The sequence below is a fragment of the Haematobia irritans genome, chromosome 4 (genome assembly GCF_050003625.1).
Source record: "Haematobia irritans isolate KBUSLIRL chromosome 4, ASM5000362v1, whole genome shotgun sequence".
Taxonomy (NCBI): domain Eukaryota; kingdom Metazoa; phylum Arthropoda; class Insecta; order Diptera; family Muscidae; genus Haematobia; species Haematobia irritans.
In genome coordinates, this window is record NC_134400.1 from 119,918,078 (window position 1) to 119,943,907 (window position 25,830).

At 33.5% G+C, this 25,830-nt stretch overlaps 4 protein-coding genes and 1 long non-coding RNA gene across 5 annotated transcripts in view; 1 reads left to right on the top strand and 4 right to left on the bottom strand.

Annotated features, from left to right (window-relative positions):
• Window positions 1-371: 371 nt before the first annotated feature.
• Window positions 372-1,291, bottom strand: LOC142235068 (2-aminoethanethiol dioxygenase). Its single transcript, XM_075306297.1, has one exon. The coding sequence runs from the start codon at window positions 1,210-1,212 to the stop codon at window positions 451-453; it is 762 nt and encodes a 253-aa protein (XP_075162412.1). The 5' UTR covers window positions 1,213-1,291; the 3' UTR covers window positions 372-450.
• A 5,756-nt stretch (window positions 1,292-7,047) lies between these two features.
• On the bottom strand, window positions 7,048-7,865 carry LOC142235208 (uncharacterized). The gene is made up of 2 exons (XR_012721829.1): window positions 7,319-7,865; window positions 7,048-7,261 (listed from the first exon to the last, which is right to left on the bottom strand). It is a non-coding gene; the product is annotated as an uncharacterized LOC142235208 (long non-coding RNA).
• A 931-nt stretch (window positions 7,866-8,796) lies between these two features.
• LOC142233450 (apyrase) lies at window positions 8,797-13,391 on the top strand. The gene is made up of 2 exons (XM_075304379.1): window positions 8,797-10,189; window positions 12,663-13,391. The coding sequence occupies exons 1-2, from the start codon at window positions 9,129-9,131 to the stop codon at window positions 12,958-12,960; spliced, it is 1,359 nt and encodes a 452-aa protein (XP_075160494.1). The 5' UTR covers window positions 8,797-9,128; the 3' UTR covers window positions 12,961-13,391.
• Window positions 13,392-16,128: 2,737 nt separating this feature from the next.
• Window positions 16,129-25,830, bottom strand: part of msk (importin-7 msk) — a 39,386-nt gene continuing 29,684 nt past the window's right edge. The window contains exons 3-12 of the mRNA XM_075308110.1: window positions 19,806-20,303; window positions 19,569-19,745; window positions 19,340-19,485; window positions 19,170-19,279; window positions 18,195-19,106; window positions 17,951-18,127; window positions 17,749-17,882; window positions 17,481-17,680; window positions 17,152-17,421; window positions 16,129-17,091 (exon numbers count right to left, since the gene is read on the bottom strand). Coding sequence (XP_075164225.1) covers window positions 16,895-17,091; window positions 17,152-17,421; window positions 17,481-17,680; window positions 17,749-17,882; window positions 17,951-18,127; window positions 18,195-19,106; window positions 19,170-19,279; window positions 19,340-19,485; window positions 19,569-19,745; window positions 19,806-20,303 — 2,821 coding nt within the window. The 3' untranslated portion in view covers window positions 16,129-16,894. The remainder of the gene's footprint in view (window positions 17,092-17,151; window positions 17,422-17,480; window positions 17,681-17,748; window positions 17,883-17,950; window positions 18,128-18,194; window positions 19,107-19,169; window positions 19,280-19,339; window positions 19,486-19,568; window positions 19,746-19,805; window positions 20,304-25,830) is intronic.
• On the bottom strand, window positions 22,739-24,780 carry LOC142234025 (uncharacterized). The gene is made up of 2 exons (XM_075305090.1): window positions 24,705-24,780; window positions 22,739-24,637 (listed from the first exon to the last, which is right to left on the bottom strand). Exons 1-2 carry the CDS (start codon window positions 24,722-24,724, stop codon window positions 22,969-22,971), a joined length of 1,689 nt encoding a protein of 562 aa, XP_075161205.1. The 5' UTR covers window positions 24,725-24,780; the 3' UTR covers window positions 22,739-22,968.

Consider the following 25,830-nt stretch of genomic DNA (forward strand, 5'->3'; position numbering starts at 1 on the left):
CGGCAAGACTTTACAGGAATAAGTTTGTTTTCATTTATAATTTTGGTTATTTAAGGAAAAGTAATCGCGAAAATAAAGTGGTTTTCAGCTCGAAAACCGAACATAGTACCTACCCTAAACTCGAACTTAATACCCACCTTTATCGGGTAGGATTTCATATTTTAACGTTTCAGACAAAAATAATTAAAATTTTTGTTTCGCATATGCAATAACTTTCAGTTGAAATCTGTAAAAAATTTACCTCAATTTATTTCACCGGTTATATAGTTGTAAATTATAAAGTCATTATGATTACTTATGATAAATTCTGTTGTTGAAGAAAAAAAGCTTAACCATTTCATTGATTATAGGATTGCACATCTACTATCAAGTAATATTAAATAATTTAAATGTTTATTAAATATTTTGGTTTCTAAATTGTTAATTATATGAATGTAATTCACATATTATTTATTCTTTTAAGGTACCGGATCTGTAGGCTTCTTTCAAATACATAAATACGGACTGTATAACAGCTTCATGAGCATCTGCCGTTTCACAATAATAGGACAAGGGTGCTGGTATACGTTTTAGCTTCATTAAACTCAATTTAGTCTCTCTCTCATCTTTATCCACTTCTTGGGGGGACGACATTGTTGGAACTGGTATAGCTTCGTAGAAAGTACATTTTCTAGGACCTAGGTCAGGGATATTAGCCTCATATGGCGGCGCTAAAATATCAAAAAATGCTGCAACACCCCCTATGGCGGTAATTTCGTGATAGTTGCGTTCCCTTGGTGTCAAAAGCGTACATCCCATCTCAGAGGTAAATGTGCTGGGTTCCTCTCTAAAGACGTCCACTTCTTTAGCAGGTTCCGTATACTTAATAGTTTCGCACAAATTTGTATAGGACTGTAGTCGAAGTTTGCCAGTTAGAACCTTTAACAGACCATACATACTCGGATGGTCATGCAGCGGCATTGTGTAACCAGCACGCATTATAAAAACACTCATCGAGACTGTGTCGTTTTCAAAAATTTGCATGAATGTACAAGGAGCACGTCCTGGAATTACGGAATTATTGAAAAGTTCCTCGTTCAGATAGATGTCGCGGCTGGTAAGCTGATCTGTTAATTGCCTTAGCGCGGCTAAGTTGTTTGAAAGAGCTGCTTGGTTTTTGAGATCAAATGTTTTAAGCGCTTGTTTCAGGATATTTACAAAATGTGAGCTCATGTCTATTTGCACTTATATCAATAATACACCAGAAAATAGAACAGCTGACGGCTCCACCGGCTAGAACTGAACATTTCGCGAATGTCAGGTATAATAAAAGTAATCGGTACCACAATAATATGTTATACGCTTTACAGAATATCAGTTATTCCGGACGGAATGTCGGTGTTTGTAAAGAATCTTACAATGTGTCGCATCGATACGACTTGCCGGCGATGACTAAATAATCGGTTAATGTTTTATAGTTCCCATAAACATGCAACAGAATCGATTATGCCTTCGGACTTAACTTATAATGTGCACAATATATGGGATATGTTCGACACGAGCACTGCCGTCCGGAATAACTGATAGTCTGTAATGCGCTTTACAGACTATCAGTTATTCCAGACGACAATGCTCGTGTCGAACATATCCCATATATTGTGCACATTATAAGTTAAGTCCGAAGGCATAATCGATACTGCTGCATCCCAATAAACACAAACGTTTGAAAAATACTAAAATGCAATAATTTTTCAAACATTTTTTCAAAGGATTAGGGTAATATTCAAGTTGAGAAATTGTTGAGAAAATCGCGTTCTCAACAAAAAACAGACATTACCCTCAACAGTAAAATTCAACACATCAGCAATAATTTCTCAATTGTAATCCCCAAATTGCAATGCATCGCTACTTAATAATTTCTCAAACAGTTTTCAATGTGAGACAAATTAAAAATTAATATTGTTGCGAATATTTTCTAACCACAATTTGTATGAAATTCAATCCCATTTCTAACTGAAAGTCAACGCTAAATTTCTAGGGATTTTGTATAATTTATTAATTTTTTTTTTCGGTAAAAAATAGAATAGTATTAAAAATAACATTAATAATAAATATATAAAAATAATAATATAATACCAATCAAAACATAATTATCTTATTTAACTATTAATAAATAAAACTATCAATACAACTTTAAATATCTTAAACATTTTTACATGTGTAATTCGATTTCCTCCATAATGTTCGTGTCACATAACTATTAATTAATTATTAATTAATATGCTGCCAGTTTGAAATAATTACTATCGAGGAACTTGCTGGCCTGCGTGTTGTAATAGATTCCAGCAAGAGCAATACACAAAATAAGAAACTGATGACGGGATGTAAATTGATGTAATGCACATTTTCATCCAGAAGTTCTTGATATGGGAATTGTTGCACTTTGAAAGTTTTCTGGAAACTTTTCCTTGTTGTTTCTTTCATCATTTTTTCATCGGCCAACATCTTCCAAGAATATAGCATCCAATGATTTTAGTTTTCTGCAAAACAATCGAGTTTAGTGATTTCCATTAAGTTTTCATTTCACTTTTTATTTTGACTTACCAATTATAGTTAGCTTTTTGGATTAATTCCAGTCTATTGTCCAAAATATTTCGTATTTTTGTATTTCTTCCAACTGACCCACAAAATTCGATTTCCTCAAGAACGTTGGTGTCACAAAATGGTTATAAAATTCATTAAAATTCCGGCAATTTGCAACTAACGTGCTGGCCAGAGAGTTAGAATAAATTTCTAGCAATATGAATTCACAAAATAACAAATTGAACCGATGATGCGATGTAAATTAAACTATCGATGTGATTTATCATCCAGTTGGTATGGGAAAGAATAACCAGCCTCTTAATTTTTCCAAGCAGCAGCATCCAAAGATTGTTGTTGTCTGCAAAGAGATTTGAGTGACTTCCTTAAAGTTTTCATTTCGTGTTTTATGTTTACTTACCAATTATTATAAAACATTTTAAGAAATTTCGGTTGATTATTGATTATCAAAAAATGTCCACATTTTTTTATTTCTTCCACGAACTTCGTTGCACAAAGTAATATTGAAAACCATGTGGTTTTTTTCGTTGCATTTCATGGTAGTGTTTTGTCAAAGTTTTCTCCAATTATCTTCAACACATTTTCAAAGTTTTCGTCAATATTTTGGCGGTTTGGAAGTGATCCGCAAACAATTTGAAAATGTATTGAAGATGACTTGTTTCAAGTCAAGTTGAATTTATGTTGAAAATGATATTTATCCTCAAACTGAAAAGGTGTTGTATTTGAAAAACTCTCATCCTGTGTTTATTGGATCGATAACACATTAACCGATTATTTAGTCATCGCCGACAAGTCGTATCGATCCGACACACTGTAAGATTTTTTACAAACACCGACATTCCATCCGGAATAACTGATAGTCTGTAATGCGCTTTAATACAGAACCTAATTCAATATATACTTGCCAGAAATTTCTTCCTTAAGCCTCTAGATATAAATACAGATCGACTTAGACTCTTCCTGTATTCTTAATACTGTTACGAATTTGATATTTCCAGATTTAAGTTTATTTAAATTAGTTTCCGTTAATTTAAATTTCGAATTGTAACGATAAAATTACGTCATAACTTGTTAGAGTCATTTCTTCATTTTCTAGTACTTTTCTAGACATCTTTTGTGTTCTTAGTTTTCCAATCGTTCATTGTAAAAGTAACACGTTTGTTTTACTGTTATAATTATCGGTAATATGACCAGAATGCACTAGCCAAGATAAGAATAAGCCTAAAAGTATGTGTGCCATATCACCTGTAAAATAACGCCCCATAGAAAGTTCTAGATGGCCGAGACAATGAACATAAGTCGATAAATATGTGCGATGTCGTCCGTGCGACATCTACAAGGTACCCTGCCAACATTTTTTGAATTTGGGGGCGCTTCTGAGAATCCCCACTACGTCGAAAACTGTCGTATACGATATCCAAAGCTCCTCGGAAAAGCGCCGTCACTATTGAGAAGTTGTACCACGCCAAGTTACTACAAAAAAGTATCGCATGAGTGCAATTATTGGGTGCCCTTCTGGATACATTTAGAAGGACGCCAATAAGAGCCCCTTTAAACAATCAGAGAAAGTGTATTTTAAGATAGTTGTAAAAGAATCATTGTGGTCAAGTAAAACACCATTGTTTACATGTTTATTAATTTTATGAAACATTTATAAATTCTCATATATATAACATTTATACGACTATCACATCACATTTAACATATTTTTATGCATTAATAAAATATTGTTGTTGAGTTACAAGCTGCAAGTTACATGTTGTAGCGTCTATCAGCCAGTGCTTTTATTCCCAATGGAGGCAGCGTGTCTGGAAAAATATTTGAAAAACTATCACTTTATTCCATTTGGAAAGTCAAAAATTGTTCACCAATATACCTTTCACAATTTTAAGCGTAATAACTATGTTTACAGCACTTCAAGATCGTTTTTATTTAAATAAATTATATGAAGCTAGTTGTGCTTGGTGTTTCACTAAATATAAAATGGCTCTTGTAACAATAGTGATGGCAAAATTATTTCATGCGAATAGTGATGGCAAAATACTATCACAGTTGACGATTGTTGCTGTGTCACTTACGAGTCTGTAGTAGCGATGAGGATGAAATGGAACTTTGAAATGCTGGCAGGGTAGTAGCTTATGCGCTTTACAGACTATCAGTTATTCCGGACGGAATGTCGGTGTTTGTAAAGAATCTTACAGTGTGTCGGATCGATACGACTTGTCGGCGATGACTCAATAATCGGTAAATGTGTTATCGATCCCATAAACATTCTGCAGTATCGATTATGCCTTCGGACGTAACTGATAATGTGCAGAATATATGAGATATGTTCGACACGAGCACTGTCGTCCGGAATAACTGATAGTCTGTAAAGCGCATTAATCTCGAAGGTTGTAGGCCAATTAGCGAGAACATTCGAAATCGTCATATTTCGGTATATAAATCCCTAGCGGAGAGAGCAGATCGTAGAGCAAATAAGTGAAACCAATCAGTTAAACAAATAAATTGTAGATTGTCGTTATTTGAAAAGAACTGTGTTTTAATTATCGGGTAATTAAATACGCCTCAATATAAAAACGTAACAATACAATAAAAAAAAGCTCGCTTCCCGTAAAAAGTATTTGTGTTTGTTGGTGTATGAAACCTGCAATTTTTATGGAAAATTTTTAATATTCCTTTTTTATAAATCGGTGTGATACTTACCTGAAGGCAACTTCTTTTCTATGGGATAAACTTTATTCAATGTATTGCGGACTATTATCAAGTAAATGCTGTTCCCCGTTTTGCAAATTTTGTAGCGTCATACCATTTACCATGTCGATATAAATATTTATTTGTTGCAACAACTACCTTACGCCCGTCCTATAATTGAACTAAGATTCTATTAGTATACTCAACTTTTGGTTGTACCAACCATTTGTTGATTCCCATGATGTAGGTCTCACTATGCTGGTGGTTAGCTCAACAATTTTATGCAGCATAAAACCAAATTTATCGGCATTGGTTATTGTAACCAAGTGAATGGTTATGGGGATTTTGTTTTGATCCTGTGAACTTTTTTATGGTCGTGTTGAATGTATGTAATGCTTATATTCACTACGCTTTCAAACATTTTTTCAAAGAATTACCTTAAAATTCAATTTAAAAAAATGGTTAAGAAAATCGCATTCTCAACAAAAAACAGACATTACCCTCAACAGTAGAATTCAACACGTTAGCAACAATTTCTCAACATATTAGCAACAATTTTTCAAACTAAATTTCATTTTAATGCCTCAAACCTATTGGAAAATTTGTTGAAGGCAAGCAATTTGCAAGATCATTTGAATTAATGTTGAATATGGGATTCACTATCAAATTGATATGGTGTTACATGTGAAATATACTCATCCTTGTGTTTGTTGGGATGGTATGTAACTCAACCTATACTATCTTCAACACCTTTTCAAAGATTTTGTCAACATTTTGGCAAATTGGAAGTAATTCGCAAACAATTTGAAGATGTGTTGAAGATGAGCTGTTTCAAATCAAGTTGAATTTATGTTGAAAATTACATCTACCCTCAAACTGAAAAGTTGTTGCATTTGAAAAACAATTTCTCAAATTGAATTTTAAGTTAATTCTTTGAAAAAAATGTTTGGAAGCGTATTGAATATAAGCATTTCTCCAATGCTTGTGTTTATTGGGTTCCCAATAAACACAAACGTTTGAAAAATGCTAAATTTCAACAATTTTTCAAACATTTTTTCAAAGGATTGTTGAGAAAATCGCGTTCTCAACAAAAAACAGACATTACCCTCAACAGTGAAATTCAACACATTAGTAATAATATCTCAAGTGTTATCCTAAAATTGAAATGCATCGCTACTCAATAATTTGTCAAACAATTTTCGATGCGAGTCAAATTCAAAATTAACATCGTTGCAAATTCTTTTCAACCTAAATTTGTATGAATGATATACTCACTTCAAATTGAAAGTCAAAGCCAAAATTCTATGAATTTTGTATAATTTATTCATTTTCATCAAAATAAAATATATAATAATACACTACACTACATAATACACTACAATATTAATTGATAAATAATAATCTTATTAAACATATCAACAAATAAGAACAAAACAACCAACAAAACTTTAAATATCTTAAACATTATTAGTAAACACTTTTGCATTGATAATTTGATTTCCTTCCTTTTGGTGTCATCCCTGCCAACATTTTTTGAATTTGGGGACTCTTTTGAGAATCCCCACTACGTCGAAAACAATCATATACGACATCAAAAACTCGTCGGAAAAGCGCCGTCACTATTGAGAAGTTGTACCACGCCAAGTTACTACAAAAATGTTTCGCATGAGTGCAATTATTAGGTGCCTTTATAGATCAATTTAGAACGACGCCAATAAGGGACCCTCCAAACAATCAGAAAAAGTGCATTTTAAGATAGTTGTAAAAGAATCATTGTGGTCGAGTAAAACATGTTTGTTTAGATATTTATTAATTTGATTAAACATTTACAAATTCTTAAAAATATAACATTTATACCACTATCACATTACATTTAACATAATTTTTGGCATTAATGATGATGTTGAGTTACAAGTAGCGAGTTACATGTTGCTGCGTCTATCAACCAGTGTTTTTATTCCATGGAGGCAGCGTGTCTGTAAAATATCTGAAAAACAATCACTTTATTCCATTTGGAAAATCACCAAATTGTTCACCAATATACCTTTCACAATTTTAAGCGTATAATCTATGTTTTCAGAACTTTATTTTCGTTTTCATTTAATTAAAATATAACAAGCTGGTTGCGCTTGGCGTTTCACAAAAAAAAATGGATTTTTTAACAGTAGGGATGGCAAATTACTTGCATGTACTTTTTGATGTACCTTTTCATGATGGTTGAAGTGACATTTACGAGTCTGTGGTAACGATGAGGTTGAAATGGAACTTTGAAATGCTGGCAGGGATAAAACAGAATTAAAATTTATTAACATGCGGACAATTTGAAATTAGGAACGTACTGGACCGCGTGTTAGAATTGATTTCCAGCAGAAGGAATTCACAAAATATCCATTTTAAACTGATAATAGCATATGAATTAAACTGACGATGTGATGCACATTTTCGCCCAGAAGTTGTTGATTTCAACAATTTGTTGCTTTTAACAATTTTAATTGGTTGCACTTGTAATGTTTCTGGAAACTTTTTCTTGTCGATAAGCAACTCATTTTTCATTGGTCAGCTTCTTAATGTTTGCAAGAATCCAAAGATTTTAGTTTTCTGCAAAGAAATTTAAATTTAGTGACTTCTCTAAAGGGTTGATTTAATTTTTCATATTGACGTACCAATTATTATAAATTATTTGAAGCAGTTCCAGTTAATTGTCCACCATTTTTTCATCGGTCAGCTTTTTAATGTTTTCAAGAACGTAGAATCCATAATTTTAGTTTTCTGCAAAGAGATATACATTTAGTGATTTCCTTAAAGTTTTATTTCATTTTTTATTTTCACATAACTATTTTTATAAACTATTTGGTTATTTGTCTAAAATTTTTCATTTTTTAATTTCTTGCAGTTGACCACCAAGGCATATTAAAGAGGTAAAGTCATGCAATCAGGTGACTAATATCGACATTCATCTTGTCAAAGGCTTTGTTTACGTTTAGTATTCAACAATGTTGATGTTTTATATATGCATTCAACAATACAACAACACTACACATACACAAACACAACAGCACTACACATACAAACAAAACTTGAGTGATCTGCCATTTTAGTTTGACATTATTAATATCATGGGGGGGTACACACGCTTGCTCGTGACTTTACCTTTAATTAATATGCCTTGGTTGACCACGAACTTCGTTGCACAAATAAGTATTGAAAACCACATGGTTTTTTCGTTTCATTTTAGGGTAGTGTTTTGTCATATTATCTTCAACACCTTTTCAAAGATTTCGTCAACATTTTGGAGAATTGGAAGTAATTCGCAAACAATTGGAAGATGTATTGAAGATGAGCTATTTCAAGTCAAGTTGAATTTATGTTGAAAATTATATTTACCCTCAAACTGAAAAGTTGTTGCATTTGAAAAACGCTCATCCTGTGTTTAATGGGTTATGTTTGTTTTATTAATTCTACCTTATAAGTGTACCCTGAAGTAAATATGTCAAAAAATATGAACAATTCCACATCACAACACTCAAAAGGGTCAATTATTTTGCATATACTCACAACGTTTGTTCTCTGACACGTTTTTGGCTGATTTATAAAAATTAAAATATTTTATTTTTAATTGCCCTGCAAATCTGAATCTGTGTTTTGAGAATCTCACGTTTGAGCACTACGAAATTTCAACAACAATTTTAGGGTTTGAATTGCCGAGGAATGTCCCCTATATCGTATTGAAGTGCAATGAATAGTCTGACCACAATGTAACATTAATAGTTGTACGAATTATTACAGAAAAGGATTGTTTTTAAGAAAAGAACGATGTGTAGTATTTCGGTTGCTTGACATTGTGTGATTGATAAATGAAGCAGAACACGTATACTGCAAACAGAATCTTCGCCACGCCATCATATTCTTCTGTGTATAATAGTACTCATAATAGTACGCCTAGAACTTCGCAGCAACGTTCAGTCATGTATAGCCGTGACTGGCGATCCGCGCTACGGACTCCTCCCCCCTATCGTATTGGGAATAGGACGGTACGTTTCAACTATCACATAGCAATGCTAATTGTGGGAGCATGTGCATTGATTGTTCTCTTCTATTATGTGCGTGGGGGCAGCACTTCTTCATCAGATGCGGCATGGCTAAAAAACTATGCTAGCTCAATTAGTGGACATCGAAATGCAAATGTTGTTGGTAATAACGATGTAAAATATTCTACATTAGATGCTTCCTCTCTACCATACAATAGTATTTATCCCTTAACTCCTCTGATGGCTGCAAGACCAGGAATGGTTACATATCGTATAGCTATGGTTGCAGATTTGGACACTAAATCAAAAGTGGAGGTCAACGGCGCTACCGTTTGGCGAAGTTTTTTGAAAAAAGGGCATCTCTCTTATATTGCGGCGAAGAACGAACTTGTAATTACGTGGGATGTGGGTGAGCCTAATGCTATAGAGTCGGGATTTTCTTTAAAAGGGCGTGGAATGGAACTTTCCGAGTTGGTAACATTCAACGGCCGGCTTTTGAGCTTCGATGATCGCACAGGTTTAGTATATGACTTGACGAACAACGAAAATCCAATCCCATGGGTTATATTACTTGATGGGAATGGATATAATGCTAAAGGATTCAAATCTGAATGGGCTACCGTCAAAGATCGATTGCTTTATGTCGGATCTATGGGAAAAGAATGGACAACGGGAATAGGCGATTTCGAAAACGAAAATCCTATGTTTGTTAAAATCGTTTCGCCATCAGGTGCTGTTAAGTCTATAGACTGGTCATACAATTTTAAAAGGTTAAGAGAAGAAGCTTATAAAATCACATGGCCTGGTTATATGATACACGAAAGTGGTGTATGGTCGGATATTCATAAAAAGTGGTTTTTCTTGCCACGGAGGTGCTCTAAAGAAAAGTAAGTAAGACAATGAATGAACTTATCTCTTTCATGAAATATAGTCATACTCTATTTATGGTGTAGAATAATATGTACTGGGAACTATAGCGGTTAGCATTATCTTTGATTGAATACCAAAATATCCTTCCACAATCTTAAACACCTCAATAATGCTGCCGAAATTTCTGAGTATTTCAGCCTTGTAAAAAAAGATTTTTATAAATTGGGCTTTAAAGAGTTTACTCTCGTAAAGTCGGCACTATGTTCACTTTTCGCGTTGAAATTTCCGCTGTTACTTTATTAAAATAGTGATACGCATTGTCTTTTTTTCATCTAGATTTGGGCAAAATTTAACATTGTACTATCGAACTTTGTTTTTGGACAATACAACAGCATCAGAACCTCAATGTTGCGCTGCAACTGCTGCTCAGCTTTAATTTTGTTCCATAGTTGTTACTTTTTTGTTGCAAAGCATTAAAGAAAGTAATTATGGAAAAATGGCGATTTTAGCTGCTAAAGGTGGGTATTAAATTCGAGTTTAGTCGCTAAAATCTTCATTTTTCACGATTACTTTTCTTTAATAATCCATTTTAAGGAGTACAAACTTTGTGAAAATTTGCTTTGTGGTATTCTTGGGCTATTTGTAGGAAGATACGAAGAGTTCCAAAAGTTTTGGCTTACTTTAAAGCCGTCAAACAATATCCGGATGATATTTTTTGATCACTTTCGAGCCGATTTAACTAAACATTACAATATTTCATTTGTCAATTGCTGCTTTTGGAATCCACATCTACCCTAAAAATTTTTCAAAGAAGTTTAAATAATATATGAAGGTTAGGTTAGGTTAGGTGGCAGCCCGATGTATCAGGCTCACTTAGACTATTCAGCCCATTGTGATACCACATTGGTGAACTTCTCTCTTATCACTGAGTGCTGCCCGATTCCATGTTAAGCTCAATGACAAGGGACCTACTTTTTATAGCCGAGTCCGAACGGCGTTCCACATTGAAGTGAAACCACTTAGAGAAGTTTTGAAACCCTCAGAAATGTCACCAGCATTACTGAGATGGGATAATCCACCGCTGAAAAACTTTTTGGTGTTCGGTCGAAGCAGGAATCGAACCCACGACCTTGTGTATGCAAGGCGGGCATGCTAACCATTGCACCACGGAGGCTCCCTAAATAATATATGAAATAAAAATAATGAAGAACTTACTCGTTCCCTGCATCAGCCATTTTAATACTGCGTGTTTTTTACTAGGTTAGCGCAACATATGCTTGATTGTTGCTTTTTATAACACTTGACGCTAGCAGTGTTGTCGGGCACAAGACTCTTGAATGTGTTGCTCGGCACATACAGTGCAACATTGCGTTCCCGAAAAGGCCCAATGTTTCAGAATACGAGTGGACTTAGAGAACGTAAGGTTTATAGAGCTCTAATGGGCACTGGATGCACATAGAACGATGTGAAGCACTGAAGGGCAACGAAACACTTGGGAGATCCATACAAGAATAAAACTAGGGAACTACTGAGGAGCTGTATCGAGAACCTAACCAAGCTTAGAAGAAGAATACGAGTGGACTTAGAGAACGTAAGGATTATAGAGCTCTAATGGGCACTGGATGCACATAAAACGATGTGAAGCACTGAAGGGCAACGAAACACTTGGGAGATCCATACAAGAATAAAACTAGGGAACTACTGAGGAGCTGTATCGAGAACCTAACCAAGCTTAGAAGAAGTGATAGCAAACTGAGTTCAGAAAAATACTAATAAACGGAGCGCACAACTTGTTGACTATTGGCTTAAAATATGAGACGATTTTAATGTCTCATGTCGGCTAAAATACTCTCGTACGTCAATCGAGAATTCCCTCTAGGATTGTAATGTGTGTGGATAATATTAAGACATTATTTTCACTTTATAATTCATATAAATTTCTTTCATAATCTCGATGGCTTTCTGACACATTTAATGTACTTAAATTCGACGAAGTGAAAGAATATGCGGTAGAACTAGTAAGTTAATATGTTCTGCTTGGATTGAATATCAAGGATTAAGATAATTTTTCTTTTCGCTTCTCCATTCAAAATTCTAGTTATGAATTAATAGGACCTATAATTTGCACGCATGTTGGTTGTTATAAAATTCATTCACATAATACAAGATATACAAATAGCTTTTAAAATGTAGTATAGTTTTGATGCTTTTAAATCTTGAATTATTACTTATTTTTTACTTATGGTATTATTTATGCAGTTACAGATTTTTTATTCTATATCCATACATAAACCAATTTTGGGTCATAACATCCTTTAGGTGAACATTGAAATTGAAAAAAATTGAAATTGAATACATTTTTTTCGATCCCGTCAATAGATTTCTGTGACGATTTTATTGCTCCAATTTCTCACACAATTGAAATTTTTCTGTTTATGTCTTAATAATTTCTACTAATAATCATTTATATTTTCTTTGTTTATATTTTAGATACAACGAGACGCGTGATGAACATATGGGTTGTAACCTCTTGATTTCTGCTGATGAAAATTTCAACAAAATAGAAACAACTATTCTAGATCCCAACAACACAAAGTCCACACATGGATTTTCAAGTTTTAAATTTATCCCTGGTACAGAAGATCGCATTATTGTAGCATTAAAAACAGAGGAATTGAATGGCAAAACTACAACATTCATTACAGCATTCGACATACACGGAAAAACGATATACGACTCACAGCACATTGATACAGATCTAAAATATGAAGGATTTGAGTTCATTTGATTTATGTTCCCGATTTTCATTGACTTCTTTACTTTATTTGTCATTGATTACATATTTATTGAAAATCTTTGCGAGCCATTGTAATCTGAAAGGGTCACTTTTCAAGTTAATAAGTTATTGCATTATCTTTAAGCCAAGCTCTATACAAATTATTTTTTTAACGGGCATATGTTGTTTTTGGAGAGCTGTGATAGCTCTAAGTTGATGATTTATTTGCTTTACAGTCTTATATTTTGCCTAACAATTGGAACCATACTCGATTCAATTTATTTCAAAGACAATTTGTACTACTGTTAATATACATATATATTTTTTCATCTTAATTATGCCAACGCAGCGTGATATTTTATGTTTTACGAATGTGATTTGTTTATAATGTTTATGAAAGCAAAAGATTGAGAATAAATAATAATAAAATTAGAAATAATTAACCAATTATGTTTTAATTAATTTTCTTAATTTTACTCATAACTCAAAGGGTTAAATAAAAACAAATTATCTAAAGATAATATGTAATAATAAATAATAAACAAATAATTTCCATTTACGATAGAAAATATTCGAATTCCAAAGAATTAATACATAATATAACACCATTTTTTCAATTAAAAATTTAATTGAATTTAAAAACAATATTCAATTAATCTTTCGATTAAACAATTCTCGATTTTGTTTTTGGTTTCAATCGCGAAATAATCTTATCCTATTAATTTTTAATTGAAATTGCATTGACCAAATGAAATAAGATCAGTCGCCAATGTCAATCAAAACATTAAAAATTAATTGGCTTTGTGTGTTGGTTATCTCGGGCGTTTGATTAAGCTGCCAAACGCGAAATGATTGAGTGAATGCCAATTAAACTTAATTAAAAATTAGGACAATTTCAAAATTTTTGAAATGCAAATTATTAAAATGTGACACTTTTCAAACCTATTTTGCAATTTTTGAAAATTTGTTTCTTTGGGACTTGTTCATATCATAATTAGTTCAAAATAAAGGTTTCATTCGATTCATATTTCTAATTCCAACAATTTGATTTTTATACCCTCCACCATAGGATGGGGGTATATTAACTTTGTCATTCCGTTTGTAACACATCGAAATATTTATTTATTTATCAGTTTTTATTCAGTAATACTAAGCCTACATGGCCTAAATACATTTGTATCACAAAGTGAAAATATTGCTCTAAGACCCCATAAAGTATATATATTCTGGGTCGTGGTGAAATTCAGAGTCGATCTGAGCATGTCCGTCCGTCCGTCTGTTGAAATCACGCTAACTTCCGAACGAAACAAGCTATCGACTTGAAACCTGGCACAAGTAGTTGTTATTGATGTAGGTCGGATGGTATTGCAAATGGGCCATATCGGTCCACGTTTACGTATAGCCCCCATATAAACGGACCCCTAAATTTGGCTTGCGGAGCCTCTAAAAGAAGCAAATTTCTTCCGATCCGGCTGAAATTGGGTACATTGTGTTAGCATATGGTTTCTAACCATGCAAAAATTGGTCCACATCGGTCCATAATTATATATAGCCCCCATATAAACCGATCCCCAGATTTGGCTTGCGGAGCCTCTATGAGGAGCAAATTTCATTCGATCCGACTGAAATTTGGTACATGCAAAAATTGGTCCACATCGGTCCATAATTATATATAGCCCCCATATAAACCGATCCCCAGATTTGCCTTGCGGAGCCTCTAAGAGGAGCAAATTTCATCCGATCCGGCTGAAATTTGGTACATGATGTAAGTATTTATATGATCTCTAACAACCGTGCAAAAATTGGTCCACATCGGTCCATAATTATATATAGCCCCCATATAAACCGATCCCCCGATTTGGCTTGCGGAGCCTCTAAGAGAAGCAAATTTCATCTGATCCGGCTGAAATTTGGTACATGATGTAAGTATATGGGGGCTATATAATTATATAGCCCCCATATAAACCGATCCCCCGATTTGGCTTGCAGAGCCTCTAAGAGAAGCAAATTTCATCCGATCCGGCTGAAATTTGGTACATGATGTAAGAATATGGTCTCTAACAACCGTGCAAAAATTGGTCCACATCGGTCAATAATTATATATAGCCCCCATATAAACCGATCCCACGATTTGGCTTGCGGAGCCTCTAAGAGAAGCACGCAAAAATTGGTCCACATCGGTCCATAATTATATATAGTCCTCATATAAATCGATCACCAGATTTCACCTCCGGAGCCTCTTGGAAGACCAAAATTCATCTGATTCAGTGACAATCTTTCGTAGAAGTTTCTACGCAATCCATGGTCGAGGGTACATAAGATTCGGCCTGGCCGAACTTACGGCCGTATATACTTGTTTTGATTCTTGTCCTTAAAATTACACATATAGCTTTTCACAAATTATACATATTCCTTTGCACTAAATACCACCTAGTGTAAATTTAGCTGTATATGGGCTAACTAAAGTTCCATAAATACAACTTATGTTGAAGCAAAATCCGCATAGATATATAACTGTGGATTTTGTTTCTAAAATAAAATTTCACACACCTGAGGTGACGAACTATCAGCGCCATAAGTGGGCCCGTAGATACACTACGAACCAAAACTTATAAGGAAACACACAGCTTTCACATAAAAATAGTCAGGCTATCCGAATTAAAGCAGATAACGCAACTCAATTCATGCGCTCTCTAGATTTCACATAGAAAAATTTTATTTACACTATTATTATGCATTACATATTCTAATAAGTTTTCTGTAGGTATGTTCATCAAAATGTACGCTTTTAAAATCAATGATACAATGAGTTTAGTATTTGTGTTTTCTTACCAATTATCTGAGGAGTAAATACCCAACATTTTTGGTGTTGACAAAATATAGTTTTTTGTTACATTTAAAGTGAGTTTATTTTGGGCATATTAAAGTAATTTGAAACCCGTTTTAATTCCGAAAGGAATGATTTCGCTCGACAATGTTATGCAAAATAACTGAATTTATAAAGAAAACTTTGTTGCTTGTGGGGATTCAGTCGAAGGAAAGCTTTCTCTCGGGTATGAGAAACCAGTATTGTTGGGTTTTTTTTAAATTACCGTTTGAGAAATTTTGAGCTGAAGTTAGTATTCAGCTATCTGACTTTCAGATACACAAAAATGTTGCCATAATAATTGAAATGGATAATTTCTTTACTCGGATATAAACATATTAAAACTTTATTTTTCGCATACAATTAAAAAAATATACAATTTGGGTGTGTTTTTTTTTATAAAAGGAAATGTTGCCTGAAATATATTGGTGTGTATGTTGTAGTATTTTTCCTTTAATATTGTATAGAATATGTACGTCAACGTAATTTCGATGAATCAACTCGAATTTTATAAACATTAATTTAAATACAAATGAGAAATAATAAATACGCCTTGGTTTATGTCATTTGTCTGTAGCTCATTCAATGAGATCTCGCAAATGATATGTTAATATAACTTCAAATTCATTCAAGTTTTTCTACTTGCACTTTATTCAAACGCTCCATGAGTGAACTTCAGATGTAAGCAAAAATATGAAAATCGCCAAGGTCTTTCGAAAATGCCTTTAAAAATGAGGTATGAAATTAAAAATCTTTATCTAAAAGTAAATATGTGGAATATTTTTCTCTACAATATTAGAAAAACGTGCAATTTTTGTTGTTGTTGTATAAGAGATATACATGATTAGAAAGGGAATTACAATACGTTGTATAAATAATTGCGTTAACCAGAAGTTTTCACAGTTCTTGGACAGATAGTTTGTTTCGTTAAATTTCAATAATCGACAAGGATGATTGCGAAACTTATCGTCAGTTTGTTTCGAGTTTCATCTATTTCTTGTTACACAGCTTTCATATTTAATATAATTTCAATTTTGTAGCGTTGACATATGATTGGAAGCCACAATCTCTGTTGTTTTATTATGAACCGAATTTGAATGTAGATGGTACTGTTTGTTGTGTGAAAGCGAAACCTCCACGCTTTTCTATTAGTTTAGATTCTTTTGCGGCTTTTCGTTGATCAGCTGTGGTAACAACATCCTGAAGGGCTTTAGTCTGTTCTGGCGTTAAACCGGAAGTCAGTAGAGCGTACCAGGCTTGATCTTGAGTGGACAATGCTAAAAAGGAAAACAAAAATTTGGATATCCGAAGGATATGAGCTATTTTCAAATGCATACCAGTTATAACATTCTTGAATGTTACAAATTCATCTATAGCATTTTCATCTTCTTCATCGTCAATAGGAGTTGTAAAACCTTCCAAGGCAGTTTCATTTAATTCGTCAATCGAATCCTCTTCATCTTCATCATCCTCATCGTCATCATCTTTGATTTCAGCCTTCATCTCAATACCTGCCTCAGCTGCTTTCGTTTTACTGAATTCGGCCACTTGTTCCAAATAGTCGGGAGCAAACTCATCGATTTCATCCTCATCGCTGGACAGTGCCTCTGTTTTAAGGAATTCAATATTAAGAACAAAAGGGTTTTCCCACAACTTTGATTACTACCTTCACAATCATCATTCTCTTCTTCCTCCTCCTCCTCTTCCTCTTGGGCGCGAGATTCATAAGCCCGAGTTAGTCCATCAAAAAGTAAAATTAAAGATGGTATAATTTTACCAGAGACTTCGCTCAACACCTGGGGTTTACTATCACCCAAGGATATGAGTGTACACAAACCTAAGACGCATAATTTGCGGTCATGTATTCTATATAATACAAATTTGAAAAAAAAAAATTAGAAATTAATTAGAAAAATGAAGTGTGCGCAACTTGCCCTAGGAAACAGTCGGTATCGTGTATCCATTGTTTAATGAAATGTGATGATATTGGCTCATTGTTTTGTTGAGACATTTTATCCAAAATTGACAACAACAATTGAGGATTATAGTACAAAGCGGCTATAACAACCTGTAGGAGTAAACAAATTGCAAGTTACAATGAGCTGTTTATATAGGCTCACGTAATACAATACAAACCTGTAGACACATAGTACGCAGTTCTGAAGATTGTACTTCTCTTGTTAAACGTCCCAGAGCTAATTCGACAAATGCGGGTATTACAGAATCAATTTGTCCTTTACACTGTAGGATAATGACTTCTAGCAACTTGGCAGCATGACACTCGTGGTCTTCACCAGGATTGCTAGTTAGCATCTAAAAAATATACATTCAAGTCTAAGTAAACAGAACTCTATTCACTACTAAAGGTTTATGGGCTTACAGTTTTGCACATTTCGAACATAGCCAATAAACGCATAGGATCGGATAGGAAAGCTGGAGTATCGATAGTAACATAATTATGTAAAGCCGGCATCATATCTACGAAATAGTCCATGCCTCCCTTTTGGAATACTTGATAAATCAATTCTAACATTTGCCACATTTCTGGCGAAATTGTTTTCGACGTTAAATCATACACCAACGAGAAAGTTTCTTCATAGAAATCAGTGATATTATTTTGGAATATATGACCAACAACATTTATGACAATCGGATGTAAATTACTCATAACCTCAGGATGATCTTCCATGACTGTTAGTAAGGTCTCAATAGTGTTCAACAAACCCATAGCGGTAATGGCTTTTTCGTCACCTCCATCTTCAGCCTCCAAAACGTGGCTAAATGTAGTAGCTAAATGTTGACAAATCTCGATAGCTACAGGTAATAATTGCTCTGAGAACGTACAAACAATTTTTTGTAACACATTTGTAAGATCCTCGTTTTCAGTTTCTCTAATAATTGTCAGTAACTCTTTGGTGATTTCTTTAATTTGAGCTTCACAGTACTGGGCTGCACCATCCTGGCAGCTCAAGAACATTTGAAGGCCAATGGCAGCTTCGACTTTTACAGGCAATTCCTGATCATTCAAAAGACTGTTAGTTGTTAAACGAATAATCTCAGCTAAAATCTGTGGATTTTTAAGTTGAATTTCACTAAAGTAATGTAAGACCCAACATGCTCTTGCTCGCATATGACCAGCACTATTTTGGAACTCAGGAAAAACATAGGTGGTCAACATATTTTCTACTTGGTCGCGGTATATACGTTTCTTCAGGAGGACGTCAGCCAATGTTCCAATCATATGCAGAGCACCATCCTTTTGCTTATTATCGGCATTTGGAGACGTTATAATCTATATAACACAATGGAAAGGTGAAAGTCTATCGTTTAGACATGGTTTCTACGATATAATTACCTGCATAATAATTGTCATGGCTTTGGGCAATATGCCTTTACGTTTCTTACAACAGGAGTGCAACAAGGATTGTGCAGCGGGTACTGGCGTAGCATAATCTTCAAATATATCTGCAAGTATGAACATTTACATAAACATAACATTATTATTATGTGTGTATTGGACCTTACCGAACTTTAATTTAATGTACTCATGAGGATCGGTTTCCCATAACTCTTGATCTTGATCGGAGAAAGACATTATGGGGAAAAGAACATCTTGTATTATAGCAACCATATGTGGTTTAATTAGTTTCCATGAGAAGGCGTGGCTGACACTACAAAATTATTGGTAACACAGAAAAAAAAAAATATATGAATGATCGATAAGAAAAAAATCAACCGGAACATGCGGACTTACGCATTTTTAATGTACGTCAAAATATCGGTAAGAACGCGTGGTGAAACATAAATGTTATTCCGATATTGATCCAATATTTTAAGAAGAACATCTAAAACACCTTGTGTGAATGTGGGTAGATACCATTCGGCAAATTTTTGATACTTGTCACTTATAACATTACGTGGACTTCCGTAGCTAAATATTTTTGAAATTATTAAATCATCGTGTATTACTGACCTGTCTGCATGTGCTTACCGCTCAAACATGCGAACCATTATGTGCAAGGCCCATTTCTTCGTCTTCCACCATGGAAATTCTGGTTTTTCATCGTCATCTAAATGTGAACAATCTGGAACAGGTCTCTCGGCAATTTGACGACATATTTCCATCCATTGTGAAAAGGTTTCCTTAGTTATCAAATCCAATGGTAAACTGAACTGCGTTAATGCATAGTATATCTTTAATATCTGTTTTTGCATCAACACTGATGTCTCCGATTGATCATTCATTAAGTTAACCATAAGTTGATAAATCATCGGTAGCAACAAATTCATAGCTTCATTAAGAGGGGTTCGCTCTTCTGAGCGCTTGTATTCATACGTTTTAACCAACTGATACATTGTAATAAGAGCACCATTCCATCCCTTAACATCTGGATTTTGTAAGTAGATGCTGATATTATCAACCACCTGAGGCCAACGTCCAGGAAAATCATTTTTTATTATGCAATTAAGACACACAGCTAATTGGACACTATACAATTTAAGGAAATGCTTGTAAATATTAATTCACTCTTCTATAAAAATATAATGAACTTTCAAATAACATAAAAAATGGGTGTGCTCAGATTTTTAATTGTGAAAATGAATATATACTTCAAGTAGTATAAAAGATGGGAAATCCAATTTAGAAGTGTAGTTATCATGCCAATTTTAATATTTGTATTTTCTTTATTCAGAGCATGTATAACATATGGTTGTTTACCAAACACAAAATGAAATGTTTGTAAAAATTCAACTAAATTAAACCTTTACCAAAAACCATGTCACGATCTTCTAAAAAATTGGGGATAGCACTTAAGATCTATAATTGTCCATTTCAAAAAAACTATTAAATGGTTTGTGATCCGAAGAGGTAGGCCCTTAGAACAAAACTTCAAAATTACTCCGGAATACAACCAGAACCTATATTAGTAGACGATTGAACTTTCGAATATTCTATGTATATCAAAATCGTGACATTAACTGATGCAAAGTCCGGAAATGATTCCAATTTATTCGATAAAAGTAGAGTTTGGTCACTATCATAAGTAAAATTTAGTAGAGTTGAAATTTTTTAATCATTTTCTGTACTGCATTGAAGTGTTTTGTGGTACTTCAAAGGAGAATATGAAACATTTTGTACTAGCATTTAACGAAGTACTTCGTTATCTGTATTCTCTCAGACGTTCCGATCATTTGTCTTCGTCCGTCAAGCATTTTCTGAGGTTCAGATTCTGGCATTTGACACACTGTCGATAATACTTTTTTTATTTTATTTACTCATTCACATACTACAAATATTTTACATTACAGTATGTGATTAATGTTGGTAGGATTTACAATTACAAATATCGATATTTTATCATAATATACAACCTTATTCCTGAAGTCGCCCTCGCTCTCGCCGTCGCTTTTTGTCGTCTGTCGCTTTTAAGTCGTCTCGTCATTCATTTGGTATTCCTGCGAAGTGGCGACGACGACGATTACTTTTTGTACCAATTACAATACTCGGTAATAAAAGGCCGATATCACTAGAAAACAATCAGCTGATGTGCAAAAAAAGAATTTTAATTTTTTCGGTTTAAAATATTTTTATTTCTGACGCAATTCTAAGTCGGAAAATGAAGAAAAAAATATTTAATTTGACGCGGAAAAAAGTGGATATATATTCGAGGAGAGTTAAAGCTTCTAAAACTACAAAAATGGCGAAGACGTTGAGATCAATGGCACAAGGATCATCGTGAATGAAAACAATCAGTTGATGTGCAAAACTGAATTTTAATTATTTGCGTTTAAAATGCTGTTTGTTTGTAATCCAAGGTTGACTTGGAAAATCAAAATAAATGATAAATTTGACTCGGTAAATGATTTAGATATATACATTAGGACAATAACAACATCCGGCATATACAATTGGAGCGACGTTGACATGTGTCCAAGGATCATTCAAAGTTCGACACAATTGTTACCTAAGTTTGATGCTAAATAAAATACATTGGCCTTGGAGGATTTCTATTAAAAATAAATGGAATTGAAAATCAACACGTTTACTTTAATGTTACAGTGTTCTTTTCTGTGATTTGAATGTGATGACCATAACTGCTATATATACTGATTTTTTCCCATTTTTTGTAATTGTTGAAGATTAGTCACTTTACTTCTTACCAATTTCCATTTTTTACATTTATTTTTCAATTGTTCGATTAATAAAGTCTGAAAAACTTCTTCAAAAATTAAACACTAAACTCGTCGCTGGTAAATTTAAAGGCGACAAAAAGCGACGATGTTGGCGACAAAAAGCGACACCAGGAATACCGAATTTCTTCGATAGCAGAAAATATCGACGAACGGAATACCAATTAGTGGCGACTGACGAAAAGCGACAAAAAGCGAAGGCGAGGGCGACTTCAGGAATAAGGGTGATTGATATTGTTACGAATTTGATAATTATAGATATAAGTTTATTTAAATTAGTTTCCGTTAATTTAAAATTCAAAATTGTAACGATAAAACTTCGCTATCACTTGTTGGAATCATCTATTCATTTTCTAGTATTTTCCTGAATTTCTTTTATGTTCTTTTGTTTGCTTACCGAAATGTTAGTTCTTACTCTCTCATAGAATAACAACCCCTTTGCTTTGTTATTTTGCTTTCTCATTTCATCTCATTGTCTATTGTCATTGTTGTTGTAGTAATGCGAGCATATATCTATGTGAGTGTGTATGTGTTTGGCAGCCACCAGACGAATAACTTAATGGTCGTAGATCAGGGATGGAAAATCGAATTTTTAAAAAAGTACTAAAAAGGTATTTTTTTGAGTGAAAAGGTACTTTTCACCAAATTTTTTTTTTATTGTTTTCAACAAAAAATTAAGTACTTCAGGTACAAAAATAAAAAACTAAATTATAATTTAATACTAACTTGTTAATATTTTAAGAGATCTTTAGATATTTCATAGGTATAGCAGCAAGCGTCATTGGATTTTAGTAAGTCTTTTGTTCTTATTAAATTACAAAGTGTTTCACTCTGCAATCGGTTTCTTTCTTTAGTTTTGGTAGAATTTTGAATAGAAAAAATACGCTCCACGTTTGCTGAGGAGTGTGGTATAGATAATACCCCAAAAGCTATTCTTGATATATCAGGGAACATGAGTTCACCTAATTCATTTTTGATGAGGCTGACGTTATGCCAAAAATTACTGACATTGTCATATTTTTGTTGTTTAAATAATTGAAAATCTGACAAAGCCCTATATTGTGAATTAATTTTTTCAAAATTTTTTTCTCATCAGGAAATAGTTTTGTTAAAAGAGGAATAATGTTGTTAGTACTTCCTGCTAAAACATTTTCCTGTGAAAAATTATTAAACATTCTTAACATATTTCTATCGCTTATTTCAAGTTTTGTTTTCAAGCTGTTACACAATTTTACATAAAATTTTTTTACATTTAGTTTGAACGAACGAATTGTTTGTTCATCAAATTCTGTTGTTTCTAAAAATATTTCAGCTTCAGTACCACAAAAAATATTTTCTATTGGGAGATTATTATCATCCAAATTTAAATGAAATATGTCGTTACAATCAAGTGCTTCCTTTTGAATAAAATTTCGTGCTATTTGTTTATATAAAAATTCTAATCTAGGTAATAAAATGTGAATTCTTGCTTCTTCAGACTGCATTTCGATATTGATACCAATGACAAGATTTAAAATGTAGGAAAGAAATAAAAAATACAATTTTGTTATTGAATTTGTCAACTCTTGACTTATAAATTCAATTTTTTCAGTTTTAAATTCACTTTCAAAATTCTTAAGGTTAAAGTAGTACTGCAATGGTTCCCATTGCTCCAATATGCGATCAACTACTTCCTTTCTGGAAAGCCAACGTGTAGAAGCATAGCCAAGTATAACGTGCATTTCCGTGCCAAAATATTCTTGAAATTGTAGAAAGTCTTGCTTTCTACTCGGGCTATTACAAAAATGATGATTTATTTCCCGCATTAATTTATCTATTTGTTTTGGCAATATTGAAAATGCTGCACAGGATGCTAGATTAAGAATGTGGCAAATACAGCCCGTAACAAATAAGTTTGGCAAAGACTTTTTCAAAATAGCTTGAGCCCCATTGTACTTTCCCATCATAACTGAACAGTTATCTGCGCCAAAACCAACCATTCTTTTTAAAGGAATATTGTGTTCGCGTAAAACTTCTACTAATTTTTCAGCAATACCTTTTCCAGTCGAGTCAGTTATCGATTCAAGTGACAGAAAGCGATCTTGGCATTTTGTATTAAATATACGAACTATTATAGCCAAATGTTTTATTACAGTACAATCGGTACTTTCGTCCACAACTATTGAATAATAGTTTTCACTGCAAAATTTTGTTATTGATTTTGTATTCTCTGGGCCAGTAACTGTTGTTATAATCTTTTGGGCTTTGTGTCTATTTATGACAAACTTTTTAGCTACCTGTGAATCGGGAATGCCACTTTTGATAATGAGGTTTATGGGGTCCAAAATAGTGAATGGAACATTGTGTTCCGCCAAAAACAAGCACAGCTTTACCTCTAATTGCTTCGCTAAATCAGCCGATGGACAAGACTTCGAAACATTTTCTAAAATACTATCAATTTTAGGAGTACTTTTTGCAATTTTTATTTTCTGAATATGACAGTCCCGAGCAGCATGACGTTCAATATGACTTAGTCCTCCCGCAATATTGATGTCGCATACCATACATTTTTTCCCATTCGGTGTCTGAGCCAGCCACGGAAATTTGTTTTTCCATTCCTCACGAAAGCCTACAATATTGCGCTTTGATTTTCTAAAAAAAAAATATACTTAGGCCAGTAACAAATGCATAACAAACTATTAACATTTATTTAATATACCCTTTTTCTTTGGAATCCATTTTCTTAATTTTTTTTATTCTTGGAACCGAAATTATGCCGCTTTACAACAAAATGCATTTTTACGTAGTGATCATATTAATTCGATTTACAAATAGTAATCATTATCGATAGCCAAAAATGAAATCGATTGCACTATAACGAGAGCACTATTCCTAGTGTTAAACAGCAATTAGTCATCATAACGCACAGCTTTACGTTAGAGTCGTTCACACCATATTCAGTTTTATATACAATAAATCTTTGCTTCTGAAACTTCTTACACATTTATGGTACCGTAAAAAACTATAGACTCATAAAGGTACTAAATCACTCGCGGGGGTACTACGGTACTGACCAAGCTGAAAAAGTATTGAAAAAAGTACTATAGTACTGCATTTTCCATCCCTGTCGTAGATCCTTCTAGCATTGTCTAAGAATGTTCTGGCGTTGCCAGAATATTGTAGTGCTACCAGAATGTTCTCGTATTGCCACACCGTCATATATAAAAGCGCTCGCATGCTGCTAACGAGTCAGTCTTAATTAAAGCGTCAAACGAATAACTTCAGTGTGAACGAATTGTAAAGTGTGAAGTCATAGTAAATAAATTGTAGATTGTCGTTATTTAAAAGAACTGTGTTTTAATTGTCGGGTAATTAAAAACTCCTAAATATAAAAACGTAGCAATTGGTGTCGGAAGTGAAACAACGGAAAAAAATCTACAATGAAGTTTAATGAGCTTCGTGTGGAAGACTTAAAAAAGGAATTGAGCAAACTGGAGCTGCCGACAACAGGCAATAAGGCCCAGCTTCAAAAGCGTCTACTGGAAGAGTTTGAACGGCGTAATATGGACATTGCGACGCATGAGTTTGATTATAAGGAAGACATTGATGAATCAATACTCGTCAATACAAGCAGTGTAGAAACTCCATCTGTGGCTTCGAGTGTTGTGGATTACACATCAATGCTCAATGTTTTGAGCAAAATGATGGAAGCAAATTCTAGAAAAATGGAAGAAAAATTCGACGAAAATTCTAGAAAAATGGAAGAAAATTCTAGAAAATTGCAGAAAGAAAATGCCCTACAAATAGAAGCAAGTTCAAGAAAATTGGAAGAAAAATTCGACGAA

Excerpts from the sequence above, each read along its gene's own strand:
- LOC142235068 (XM_075306297.1), bottom strand. The coding sequence starts at position 1,212 with ATGAGCTCACATTTTGTAAATATCCTGAAACAAGCGCTTAAAACATTT.
- LOC142234025 (XM_075305090.1), bottom strand. The coding sequence starts at position 24,724 with ATGGATTCCAAAGAAAAAGG. Across the intron at positions 24,638-24,704 it reads ATGGATTCCAAAGAAAAAGG|AAAATCAAAGCGCAATATTG; the intron begins GTATATTAAATA and ends TTTTTTTTTTAG.
- LOC142233450 (XM_075304379.1), top strand. The coding sequence starts at position 9,129 with ATGAAGCAGAACACGTATACTGCAAACAGAATCTTCGCCACGCCATCA. Across the intron at positions 10,190-12,662 it reads CGGAGGTGCTCTAAAGAAAA|ATACAACGAGACGCGTGATG; the intron begins GTAAGTAAGACA and ends TTTATATTTTAG.